This window comes from Accipiter gentilis, chromosome 9 (genome assembly GCF_929443795.1).
Source record: "Accipiter gentilis chromosome 9, bAccGen1.1, whole genome shotgun sequence".
In the NCBI taxonomy this organism is placed as follows: Eukaryota; Metazoa; Chordata; class Aves; order Accipitriformes; family Accipitridae; genus Astur; species Astur gentilis.
In genome coordinates, this window is record NC_064888.1 from 9,533,278 (window position 1) to 9,545,390 (window position 12,113).

The 12,113-nt window shown below is 44.2% G+C and overlaps 1 protein-coding gene across 1 annotated transcript in view; it reads left to right on the forward strand.

Annotated features, from left to right (window-relative positions):
• The first annotated feature begins 5,873 nt into the window (after nt 1-5,873).
• Nucleotides 5,874-12,113, forward strand: part of ANK3 (ankyrin 3) — a 385,183-nt gene continuing 378,943 nt past the window's right edge. Inside the window, exon 1 of the mRNA XM_049809737.1 lies at nt 5,874-6,111. Coding sequence (XP_049665694.1) covers nt 6,058-6,111 — 54 coding nt within the window. The 5' untranslated portion in view covers nt 5,874-6,057. The remainder of the gene's footprint in view (nt 6,112-12,113) is intronic.

Below are 12,113 nucleotides of genomic sequence, written 5' to 3' on the forward strand. Positions count from 1 at the left end.
GCAACTTCATTCCATCAGTAGCTGGGGAAGTATTAATGCCATACACTTATATATATATATATATATATATATATATATATAAAAAGCCTGGGAAAATACTATTCCAAACATTGCAAAATTGTGTTACTTAGAAATTTCAATGCTAAATAGGTTTGCAAAGCAAATGTGTTTCTAGTTTTATAGGTCTCTCCCCTACAGGATAATTTCCCTGTGGATTCTGTGATGCTGCTGACCCACGCTGCCACCCATTTCTCATCGGCACCGACACTCCTGGGCCAACGTGCTCCTGTAGAAACCTACAGTCCCTGCAGGAGTGAGATACAAGCACCACTCCATGGTGTTGAAGTAACCGCATTTTTCAATTACTTCATTGCGCTGGCTTACATCATCCTTGAAGGATGGCATTGCTGCTCCTCTTCAGTGCAAGCAGGGTGGGCTGCTGTATACAAAAATGTACAGCTTCTCCCCTTCTTCTCCTCTTCTCTTCTCCTCTTCTGTGCACGCTCCACAGCTTTGGAGGGATTGCTTTCTACAGCCAGCACAGGACCAGAGCTACTGCTGCTGGCTCTGCTGGACTAATCCTTGTCCAGAGACCTTAGAAAGGTGGCCAAACTCCACCTTTTCCTTCAGATAAAAAGAAAACATGTCTGGGAAATCCCAGATGTATGGTAACCTTTAGTTAACTTGTGGGGGGCAGGGAAGGGGTGGTTAGCAGTATCATGAATGTTTAGTACTATAAATTAATATAAGTTATATTAAAATATATACAGATTGTATTTATATATAAAATACACTGTGTCTGGAAGTACTGAATATACGGATCTGAATTTTCTTGAAAGTGACACTTTCTTTTTTTCCAGTTTTAACCAGATTTAGTTTAAATATACATATATATATACAATATAGCTGTGCTCATACAGTCATTTCTGTTGGACACCAACCATTCCTTCTGAGAGTGCTCACTGAATTTTCAAATTCTTTGAGAATATGTCTTTTTCCATATGTCCTATTGCCTCATGAGTTTTGAGTGGCGAAGACCAGGAGGCACCAGAAGGAAAGCCGGTCGAAGGAGAGCAGCTCTCTCTTACCCAGGAGCCCGGCAGCCTTACTTCTGTTTCACACATGAGGAGGCTGCTCCACAAGGCAGTGCCATGCAACACCATGACCTGTGCGAGGCGGTGGTCCCCTCGGCTAGTGCCTGAGACGGCAAGTTTAGCCTTTTCTGATACCATTAGAAAAAACCTAGGAGGTGGATGGCTTGGAGATCCATCCGACTGCCATTGCACTCGAAGGCCGGCATTAACTGCCCCTGCCTTCGTGTCTGCTCTTGTGATTCTGCCCCACTGCACCAATTGTGCTGGCTTAATCACAGGTAAGCAGCTCAGGGAAATTACTTTGCCCCAGTGTCCGTGTTCGATGGACTAGTAGCTGCGTACCAACACCTTATAGCAACGGAGAATGCCGTTGTGTGCAGTGGTTTTCTTCAGGAACAGCGGAGGCTGCTTCGCCCTTAGTGCGTGCTAAGAGTGCTCAGTGGCCGTGAAGGTGGGCATAGACCGAAAGCAGCTTATGCCAATTCCAGCTTGTCCCTGTCACTTCCCAGCACAGTTGTGCGTGGCACAGTTCCGTGTACGCTGACAGAGGTGCTACGTGCTCCATGCCCACGCTCTCTGCACTCGCTTTCTCTGTCCCTCTGTATAACAGTAAGCTCTTGCTTATGAGGCAGAGCACATGTAAGTATAGGCCTGTCATGGCATTAATTTGTCAAATATCAGTCTAACAGTTCTGCTTACCTAGAGTTTTCCTCCCTCTCGCTGTTGTCTGCGTATCCTTAAGATATAAATCACATCTCCTTTCTGACTGGATAGTTCTTATCTTGGGTTGATCATTGCTTTAGATATGCCAGTAGCTAATGATACTGCTTGAGATGAGTGCTACAACTACGTTTGTGTTGACTTTTGCGTTTGAAGGTATTTACTGTTCTGCTTGAAGGAATAGTAGCAGTGAGCCTACAGACAACTGAGCCACAGATGGACAGATGTGGGAATCCCTAGGACTGCTGCTCCCCTTTACAGCAAAACATGGATCCGCGTGCAAAACGGAGGGAAAACTCAAAGGTGAACAGCAAAGGAATCTAGGTCTACCCCGACAATATGATATTAATTACCTGTTAATTACAATATGATGTAAATTATTTATATAAATGGGCAAAGGGCATGTGTATTAAAACCTCTTTGGCATCCAAAACTGCCACTTGGTTGAACTGCAATGCTATTTGTGTAAGGCATATAGGATCAGACCTACAATGCCAAGCTTGTATTATAGTGTTCCAGTTGTATTCGTGGCTAAGAACCCAGTGTAATACTCTGAACAACTCCTCCTATGCTGAGTAGAGGGCAGCTGCAAGAGTCAATATCGTCTTGTCTTTCATATATTAATCATATTCTCCTCAGTAATAGCGTCACTGTAAGGAAGAGAGCAAGTGTATTCTGTCTTTTCCATAATGATGTGATTAAAAAAGGTCAGCTGGTTTGTGAATACCAGTGAGGGTATCTAAAATAGGTTGTGTTCACTGTACTCAGAAGCAGATAAATACAAACATTGATTAGCTTCTTTTAACATTCATTAAAAACAAAAGATTGTTTTGTTAGTATGACAATGCAAAAGTACAGTAGGAGAGATTTAGTACCATTTAGGAAAGGAAGATAATATTAGAGGCATGATATCTCTTTAACACGTAGCTAAGATGCATTCACAGGCATTCAGCCTGTTAAATGCCTCTTGTTATGCAGGACAGCTCCTGCTATCAAGAAACACGGAGACTTTTTTACCTAAAAACCCCTAATCACTGATATGATTACAATAACAAATATCATAAACCATCCCTTCATTTCAAATTATGCAATTGTAGGTAAAAGGAAACATCACTGTGGTGGTTATTCATGGGCTTGTATCTTCCTGGAGGAAACAGTGGCTGAATTTGAAATCAGTGGAAGTCCTACCATGAACTTTGCAGCAGCACACAAAGAGGAATGAGCAGAGAGTGCGGTGCGCAGGGGAGCTTGTGGGAGGGACAGCGGGATGGGCAGAGTCCCCGGCGAGCGTGTTGGGGTTGACCTTCAGAGGCTGAAGCATGTGCAATCCCGGGATGTAAAGTCCAAAACTTTCCCTCAGCTCTGGCTTTGCTGAACTCCTGTCCCACAGTAGGGAATGCTTCACTGTCACTGGAGCTCTTCCTTTAGTGTGAGACACACAGCTGGTTCTAGAGAAATACCTACAAACACCCAACCTGGATTTTGTTTTAATAATTGTAATTAAACAAGAAAGGTGAACAGGGCATAGGTACCAAGCCAGGGAGGGGAGGGGGAGGGGAAGAAAAAGAAAAAAGCACCTTTTGTTTCTCTAGAGCATCTGGGCAAAAATCCAGGCTCCACCAAAGTCATTGGCAAAACTCCCATTTACTTCAGTTGGGCAAAGCTTTCACCCTCACCCCTGTAAAACCAAACTTAGGAAAAGGTGGCTGCTTCCTGATTTTAGTTTTTGGATTTCACATGGCTTTCAAGCCAAGAAGAAAAGTGGCAGAAGCTAATAAACTACTTTTTAATTGCCGTTTGGGTGTACGAGAGCAGGAGAGGTGCATTCAGCGTTACACATGGAGTTCAGCTCTTAGCCCTGATGTAGGTGAGCAGTCCCCCATGGTTGGAGGAGGCTGGTGTTGGGATAAATGAGAGGGCTGGTTAGCAGAGCCCTCCAGCTGAACAAGGCAATCTCAAGCCCCATTCCCTTAGGCTTTGTCCAAATTTAAGGCTCTGTCAGTATAGCTGTAGCAATATAACTCTGTCAGCAACCTTCCTCAGGTAGAGAGAATTACTCTAGCTAAAAATCTGTTTGTTGGTATAGCTGTTTCATTTCAACAAATAATACTGTTTTTTCCAATTACCTCAGGTTTTCTCTGCACTCATTATCCATTTATCCTTTTTTCATCTTACGACAACCACCTGCTGCTGTGCTCTACCAGATCAAATGCACTGCAATAGCATATTTAAATTCCAAACCTCCATCAGGGAAGCCTGACCTGAAACCTCTCTTGAAGTAAGGGAAGTTAACTTTTTCTTCCCTCCAGGTATCATTTCAGCTGCCAAAAAAGAAGATGTAGTCTTCCAGGTGAGAGTATAGACGAGACAAGTGAGGTATGTAAGCCTGTGGAAGTGGACTCTGGATTTACATCTACATGTCACACTTGAATTTGTTTAAAAATTCTTCTTCCTATTTGTTGTGAGAGTAGAATTACAGAATGCTTTTCACTTCAAATAAAAATGATATTTTTTTTTCCTTAAGGTGTTATTTTCTTTTACAGTCTGCAAATTCCATTTAAGTCTTCATAATTTTCCTTCCCAAAGAGCAGTGGAAGGTGGTACACAGTGATGGTGTGGTATGTGAGTTGTATAAAAATAGCGTGTGGCCCAGCCACAGAGCTTCTAATTGCCACTGCCAGCGATAGTACTGCTCATTCCTAAACATGGCCAGCCTTGCTTCACGCTTTCTTTAAGCCAATGTGGAGGTTGTGATCCTTTTTTCCCCCAACTCCTCTAGCTCCTGGTTCCCCGAGTGGGCTGAGGGAATGAGTCACACCCAAGCCAAGCGGGATAAAGACATTTGGAGGAATTAACTTCTCCATATAAGACACAGCCAAGGTCTTTGGTTAAATATTTTTATTTGGCTCTATATACCAAGAAAAAAGTATACACTTTATAGACAGAGTGAGAAGCAATTAGTTACATAGTATCACAAAGATATGTAAACACCTATAGTCAGTTTATACATACAGCTACAGCTGGGTGTTCACTTTGTAAATTGCATCTACAGGACTAAAGCCCATTCTAGTAAAAAAGTAACTGGATTAAGCTGTTATCAGTAATATTTCTAGGTAAACTAGCCCGTAATAGCATTTGTTGTGTTTAACGGCTGCTAATTGGCAAATCAAGTTCTAACGAAAACAGGAGAATATGTTGGTGCACCAGAACAGGCTTTTGAGAGGGGAGGAAAAGTAAGATGATGTCATTTAAATCAAACCTAAAATAATCTTAATTGCTTTTACCAATACTTTCACAATTGCAAGTGCTGTGATAAAACACACTTCAATAAGATCGATTACAATATTTTTTTAATACTGGGAAAAACTACAAGCAGTACTACTGCTTCGATCCACGCATCAGCTCCTGTGTGAGGTTTGCACAGCCATCAGCTTTGACTGAAGGGGGGGAACCCCCCCAGACCGACTGACCCAGGCTCAAGCGCGTTATGAGCGGGTACCAGCTAATCGTCACCCACAGGAGCAGCTCCCGATCGCACTCAGTGCGTGAGGTATTCGTTCTCCTGTTGCTTTTCACATGTGAGTATCTTTGAATTTGCATTATAGTAAACACACTACACCTGTAGGACTCATTATGGAAAAACAGCGGCAACCCTTTAACTACGGCGAGGAATTCATTAGCTCCAAGCTAGAGGATTTGGTTGGCTTTTACGTTTTCTTCAAGAAACTTCAGCTGGGCTCCCCGAGCCCCATCCTCCAGAACGATCCGCAGGCAGAGAGGAGCGTCCGCAGGCCGCCGTTTCCAGGTGAGCCGCGGTGCAGGGGCGGCTCGGCCCGGCTCTGGCCCTTCAGAGCCCCGCGGTAGCAGCCGTCCTCCCGCGGGGGAGACTTCGGGGCGCCTCCTCCCCTCAAGCCATCCCGTTGCCGGCGCTCCGCTCCCGGCCGTCGGGGGCTGCAGCCGCCAGGCCGCGCCCCGCTGCCCGGCGACGGGGCGGGACGGGACGGGGAGGGCGGCCGACCGACCGACTCGACCGACCGACCGGCCCCCCGGAGCGGGCGGCCGGGCCCCGGGAGCCGAGCGTGCCCGCCCTTCCCCTGCCTGCCGCGGGAGAAGAGGAACCGGCGGGGCCCGGCTCCACCTGAGGGGGCGGCGGTAAGGGGCAGGCCCGCCCGCTGGTGGGGGTGAGCCCGGGACGGCTCTGCCCCCGCGCTGGGTGAGGAGAGGTGCCTGGGAGCGCTGCAACATGGCCTCCTCCTCCTCCTCCTCCCGTCCCGCGGGACGGGGCGGCAGAGACCAGGTGAGCGCGCAGCCCTCGGTCCCGCACCACTGCCGTCGGGCGGGGTGCGGGCAGGGGCGCCGGTACCGGCGGCTCCTCCTGCCTTTTCCTCCTCTTTCTTCCCTCCTCCTCCTCCTCCTCGCCGCTCCTGGGCAGAGCGGGGTGAGCGCCCGCTGAGGCTGCGAGCGGCGACACCGACGGCGTCTCGCGGGCGGCGGTTGCGGCGGGGCGGGCGGAGGGGGGGTGGTGGCTCGCGCTACCGCCGCCGTTAACGGTCGCCGCCCTGTCAGCGCCGGCCCCGGGCAGCCCGCCGGGAGGGGAGCGGGCGCGCCACGGCCGGCTTTGCCCGGCCCGGGTGTGAAGGCTGGAAGCCGACAGGGCGAGCCGGAGCCGCCTCTCCCCGCCGCGAACGGGCGTCCCTGGCCGGGCCCGGCCTGCCCCCGCTGCCTGGCTGCGGGAGAGTCGCGCTGCTCTGAGTCTCCTGAGGTAAAAGGTGGCAAAAACGCCTTTGAGAACAACAGCGTGTCTGCACGTTAACGCCCGCGCTTTTAGGAAATAAGGCGCTTCAACGCGCTGGTAACGAGTTGGGGCACTGCATGTGCTTTGCTGGTCTGTTTTTCACACCTCAGTCAGGAAACAGCGACGTGCTTCTGGGATGGAGGCGGAAAACCCTCTTGGGCGAGGGCCAGAGCTGCAGCCGTCCTCACCTGGCCCCCGGCCGCACACCTGGGCCTGCGGGTCGCTGCTGGGGAAGCAGGTGGTGGCCGGCTTACACCCCGTCGCTTGGGGGGCATTGAAGGGGTGTCCGACTCAAACCGGCTTCAGCGTCACTTTTGCTGGCAGCGGGGTGGGTGAAGAGAAGGTGCTGTGGAAGGCTTTGTTGCAATGTGGCGCAGGCAGCTACAGGAGTTGTTTTTTCTCCCCGATCCTCCCTCCTACACAGTGGTTAGACCCAGGCCACGGGGTTAGGTGAAGGAGTTTTGCGACTGTGTTGTGTGTCCCTTAGGTATTCAATGTGATCGCTTTCTGCTTATTGCTCTTAAAATGCTGCCTTGTGTCATGAGTGAGTGGACTGGTCCGACATTCTTCTTGCTGAACATAAATGGCATAGTCAATTTTAACTGCAAAGACTTGTGTTCTCAGGGGAAAAAGAAGAGCACGTTGGCCTATTACACAATGTCTGACCAGCAAAATGACACTTGTCCCAGCTGAAGTAAGTTTTAAGGGATTGGGAAAGTATGATAAATGTGAATGACTTGGGGGGGGGGGGGACACGACGACACAACACACAGACTGTATGCCCAGAACTCCTGAAACGAAAACTGAAAACTCTAAGGTTAAAGCTCTAAGATTAAAGGTCTAATTAATCAAGGGTGAATAAGCTTTATCCTTGTAACTTTTTTTTTTGGTGAAGTTAGTATCTTTTGAATCATTAAACCTCCCTGCTTTTATCAGCTTTGCTACCACTTGGAACATTTAATAGCTGTGCAGTTATCTCTTTCATTGTAGAGCACTATGGTTTCTCATGCTTCTCCCTCAAATCTGTCCAGTCTTCATGCTTTAAAATGGAATGTAAATTAACACCCCAAGAGGACTGATCAACAGTAAGTAAAGCCCTGCTCTGGTAGTCAGGTCCTCTAAGTTCTGGCTCAGCAAGCTGCTGTTCCCCCTGCCCATCACTTCTTCATTTCCTGAGACCTGTGTTTGAAGGAGAGCTTCTAGGATGTGAGGACAGCATTTCTTACCATGGTGTTGGTACTCCAGGCATTTTTGCTTCCTCTTCTTCAACAGCTGGCTCAAGGATAGAATGTGACCTGTTGTGGGTTCACAAAGTGGGCATCTTCCAAATTTATTCTGAAAGGCTTATAACCTAGGCTATGTTGAAAGCGTTGAAACACCAAGTACTTAAAGAAGGTGACTGTGCTCAGTCTCCAAACTATGTTACATCTCGGGCTTGAACTAGCCTCTGGGCTGCTGGTGAGACTCAGCTTTGTCTTCTGGACTCTGATATTTCAGACCATCGGGGTAGCAGATTTCCCATTGGTTTGAGAAGACAGGTCAGGCTTTAAACTTTTTGGGTGTCTTTTTGTGTGGTGGTTTTTGGGGGTGTTTTTTGCCCTGAAGGGTGGTGGGTGTGTAAGATGCTCCGATCTTGAGACACTGTTAATCCCCAGTGTTGGAGATGGGGGCATGCTTTGAAACAGTCAGTGTTTTTGGTGAGTTCCTTACAAGAATCTTTTCTGCCATCATAAATCTCACTCTGATGTCCTAGATATTTTATGTGGGGAATTTGCTAATGCTCATTGCTTGATTTCTCTTACAAAATGATATCGCGTGCCATTGCTTTGTTGATACTTGCCAGAGAATAAGGTTGGGTATTTTTATTACTGAAAAAATCATCACCTCTCCCATCTTTTCCAGATACTAATTTATTGGCCATATTTTTTTTTGAGAGAGACTATGAGATCTAGCTGTTATAATGCAGTGATTTGCAAATTCATGTGAATAACTAAATGTGAAAAAATATTTTCCTTCTTAAGTTCTATTTCCAGTTTTTCCTAAGATAACTTCTAAGCTCTGCAGAGGGAGTCAAAATTGTTGTGAAGGCGTAAGAAAGAAGATAACTTGCTATTAAAGATATTTTTTATATTGCTCTGCTACTTTGCTGTTAATTATTAGGATGGCTCTGATTGCTCTTTATTTCATTTCAATGTATCCTAAAATGTTTTGTTCAGAAGTTTGTATTTTTAAAAAGCAATGGGAAGAGTAGAATGCACTTTTTAGTTCTTTTGCTGTGACAGTTCTGAGCCTCAACACTGAGTAGTTCTAAAAGTCAACACCTAAAAGTAAGTTAATTGTGCCTCTAGGTCACTGGCAGTGCTGTGGTTTTGTTCTGTAGTGTTTATATCTGGTCAATTTACAGTACTGAAAGCTTGGATATTGTCTATTGCTTGTAGGAGATCTGACTGAATTCTAGAAATGAGAAACTTATACTTTTTTTGGCCAATTAACTTCAAACTGAGGCATTGGTGGGAAACGAGAGGAGACAGTAGTCACACTGTTGTGCAGAAGAAAAAAAAACCCCAAACTGTTCCAATATGAAAGCCATGTTACACTTGCATAATAAAAATAATTTACTGTTGCAGTAGAAAACTTATTTCACAAATAAGCTTTCAAGTGTGATCTGTAAGATGGCAAGTCCAATCGTAGCTGCTCTGAAAAACAATAATAAACCTAAATTTTCTCCAATCATTGAAAACTTCTTGGAAAATGGTAGTTCTGTAACTAAAAAAACCCAAACAACCAACAACAAACAACCCTCCCAAGCCCTGAAACCCTCTGTCTGTGTAGTATACAGATCAGACTACCTGAGTCTTAATTCTAGACAAATGTTCAATATAGGCAAGTTCCTGCCACTGATGTCTATTCTGGTTTTATCATACATTTTTAACAGTTTAACTTTGCTTTTTTTTTGCTCTACTCCAAAGTTCTTGGGCTTCTGTTCTTACATACTTTTGTTTCCCAACATTCAGCGCTCTTGACACCATGTAAAAACTGTTGATGTACTAATCCAGTGGTTGATTACCCATTAAAAGTTATTTTTGCCACTCTCTGTGTTCTGAAGTGTGAATATTTGCCATATACATTAGGTTTCATGATAAGCTGTTGACAATGGTACTTGTAATCCTGTTGGCATGGCTCTCAGAATGACAAAATAAGACTTGGCATGTTACCTTAATTCTGAGAAAAGCAATATTTAATCAGGCAAAGTTTCATTAGCTCTTTGAGGAAGTTTGACAACAACTTGGTCCAAGGAAGCCTTTTTTTTGTAACAGCTCATGGCGCTTGTTAGCTTTTTCCAGAGAAGCAGAGTGGCATAGAACCTGGGGCATGAGGGTAATATAAAATATTGCTGTGGATTTTATGCTTGAATTCTGAAATGTATAATGCTAAATAGGTATTTATGATGCTGACATGTCTAAGAAGGAAAATAGGAGTTTTGGAGTTTGACTTTTCCAAAATGAATCCTTCAAAAGAGTTTTAAATATTTTTTTCTTTAATGTGATAAAACTAATTTGGATTCCATTCCTTTCTTCCCTGAAAAATTTGAGAAATTAGGCAAAAATTGGAAATAAAATGTTACTTTTTCTTTTTCTTTTTTTTTAATCTAGGGAAGAGGGGGAAAAGAAAGAACTCCAAACTGTTACTCTTATCTTCAGTAGTCAAGAAATGCCAAAACTTTGCTACTCTTTTGATAACTTGCATGTACTGCTTGATGATTGGTGCTAGTAGCTCTTGCTCTCAACTGTTGAATTACTTCAGCATTCACATAAAATACATAGCAAATAATAGTTGCTTGCGCTATATGTTTCTGCTGTCCTTGCTGTTGGGATGCAGTATGACTATATAGAGAGGATATGTTACAGGTTGAGAATAATGAATGAAGAGGACAAAGAAAATTGCTTTATTGAAATATTGACTAGTGTGATGGTGAAATTCTGATGAACTGTGCTCAGCTTGTTTCAGTCATTGCCTCGTTGTTCATGTGATGACTGTGTACTCTTACAGCCTCTCCCAGTTTTAGTAGTGTCTTGAGTAAAAACCATCCCATTTAGTCTTGGAGTAGTGGCTGCTCTTCCTTCTATGCTCCCCTGTGACATCCCACAAAAATGAATTTAGTATTAGCTACTTAATTACAATAGAATTTCTTCTATTAAATCAGTTTAAAACTTCAGTTCCTGCTGACTTGTTGAAGAAAAAAGAGTACCATATTTCCTTCAATCTCCTTTTAAAAGTCAGAAAATTATTCTCCAAGGGCATACTTAGGTTGGTGCCCTTCAAAGGAGAAATTGTTCAAAGTTTCCATATAACATCTGAAGTATGCATCATGACTTTATCACTAGCTGTTATCGATTCTGTCTGATAATGACTTAGAAAATGTTATGAGCTAATGAAAGAAGTTCTGCATAGCTGTAGTCAGGAGCGTTTGTGGGCTGAAACTTTCCCATCTGCCCTGTGTGCTAGTGATGAAGCAAGAGCTGGCTAAGCTGCTGCACTGATCTGTATTATTTTAAACAGGTTGTGATGACAGCTTCTTTTAGTAGGAGAAACTAAAGTAGCATTCTGCAATGGCAGAATAGTTGATAGCATATGCATGTCATATGAGAGCTTGTTTCTTACTGAGAGTCTTCATAGAGACTTGGGTTTAGGTTTTAAAACCTCTGTGATATAACATCTGTTTTGGAAAGTATTTTTTAAAGCAATCCTAATAGAGGTCATTTTCAGATAACTTGTGTAGAACAGGTGTAAGTTAGTTTTGATCTTTGTGTGCTACTGTTACTAGTACTATATTTTAAGTGTGTGTGTTTTTTTTTCTTTTAAAGAAAGGAATATGGATTCTCTAGCTTCCATGACGGTTTGCTCTATGAAAAAGTAGAAATTGGAAAGGTTATGAATGACCATACCCTGACCTAATAATCAACAGAAGTTGTTCTGCTTTTATTTCTTGTGGGGTCAGAATTTCTGCCTGTTATTGTATTGAGGGTGCTGATTATGCAGTTGGTGAGGAATTACTTAGCATTAGGAAGATGTTCAGGCAGCTGTCTCTATTTTTCTTCTGAATTTGAAAGTTAGAAATCTGAAGTCTGTGGTGGGAAACCTCCATTTTCATAGAAATGTTATATGCAAATGGCTCGTTTGTTTTTACTTCAATTTACTATCCTGTGAATTTTTGTTGTGTGTCTCTTCGTCTTAAAAGATGATCTGCTTTTCTGTTTCTTGTTCTCACTTTTGTGGTGGGGGGAGTTTTTCATTAATTTCTCTTTTCCACTCTCTAATCGCAGACTCATTTCTGTCATGTTAATAGTTCAGTCCAGCCTTAGGCAACAGAGCAGTTTCTGTGCAGGTTCCTTTTCCTCAAAACACCTGTTTAGCTTTAGGACTGGTTCAAAGAAAATTTGTCCTGAAATCACTGGACTTTCTGTGCAGAGAACTCCCAGTTACACCAGAGAATAGAGGTGACA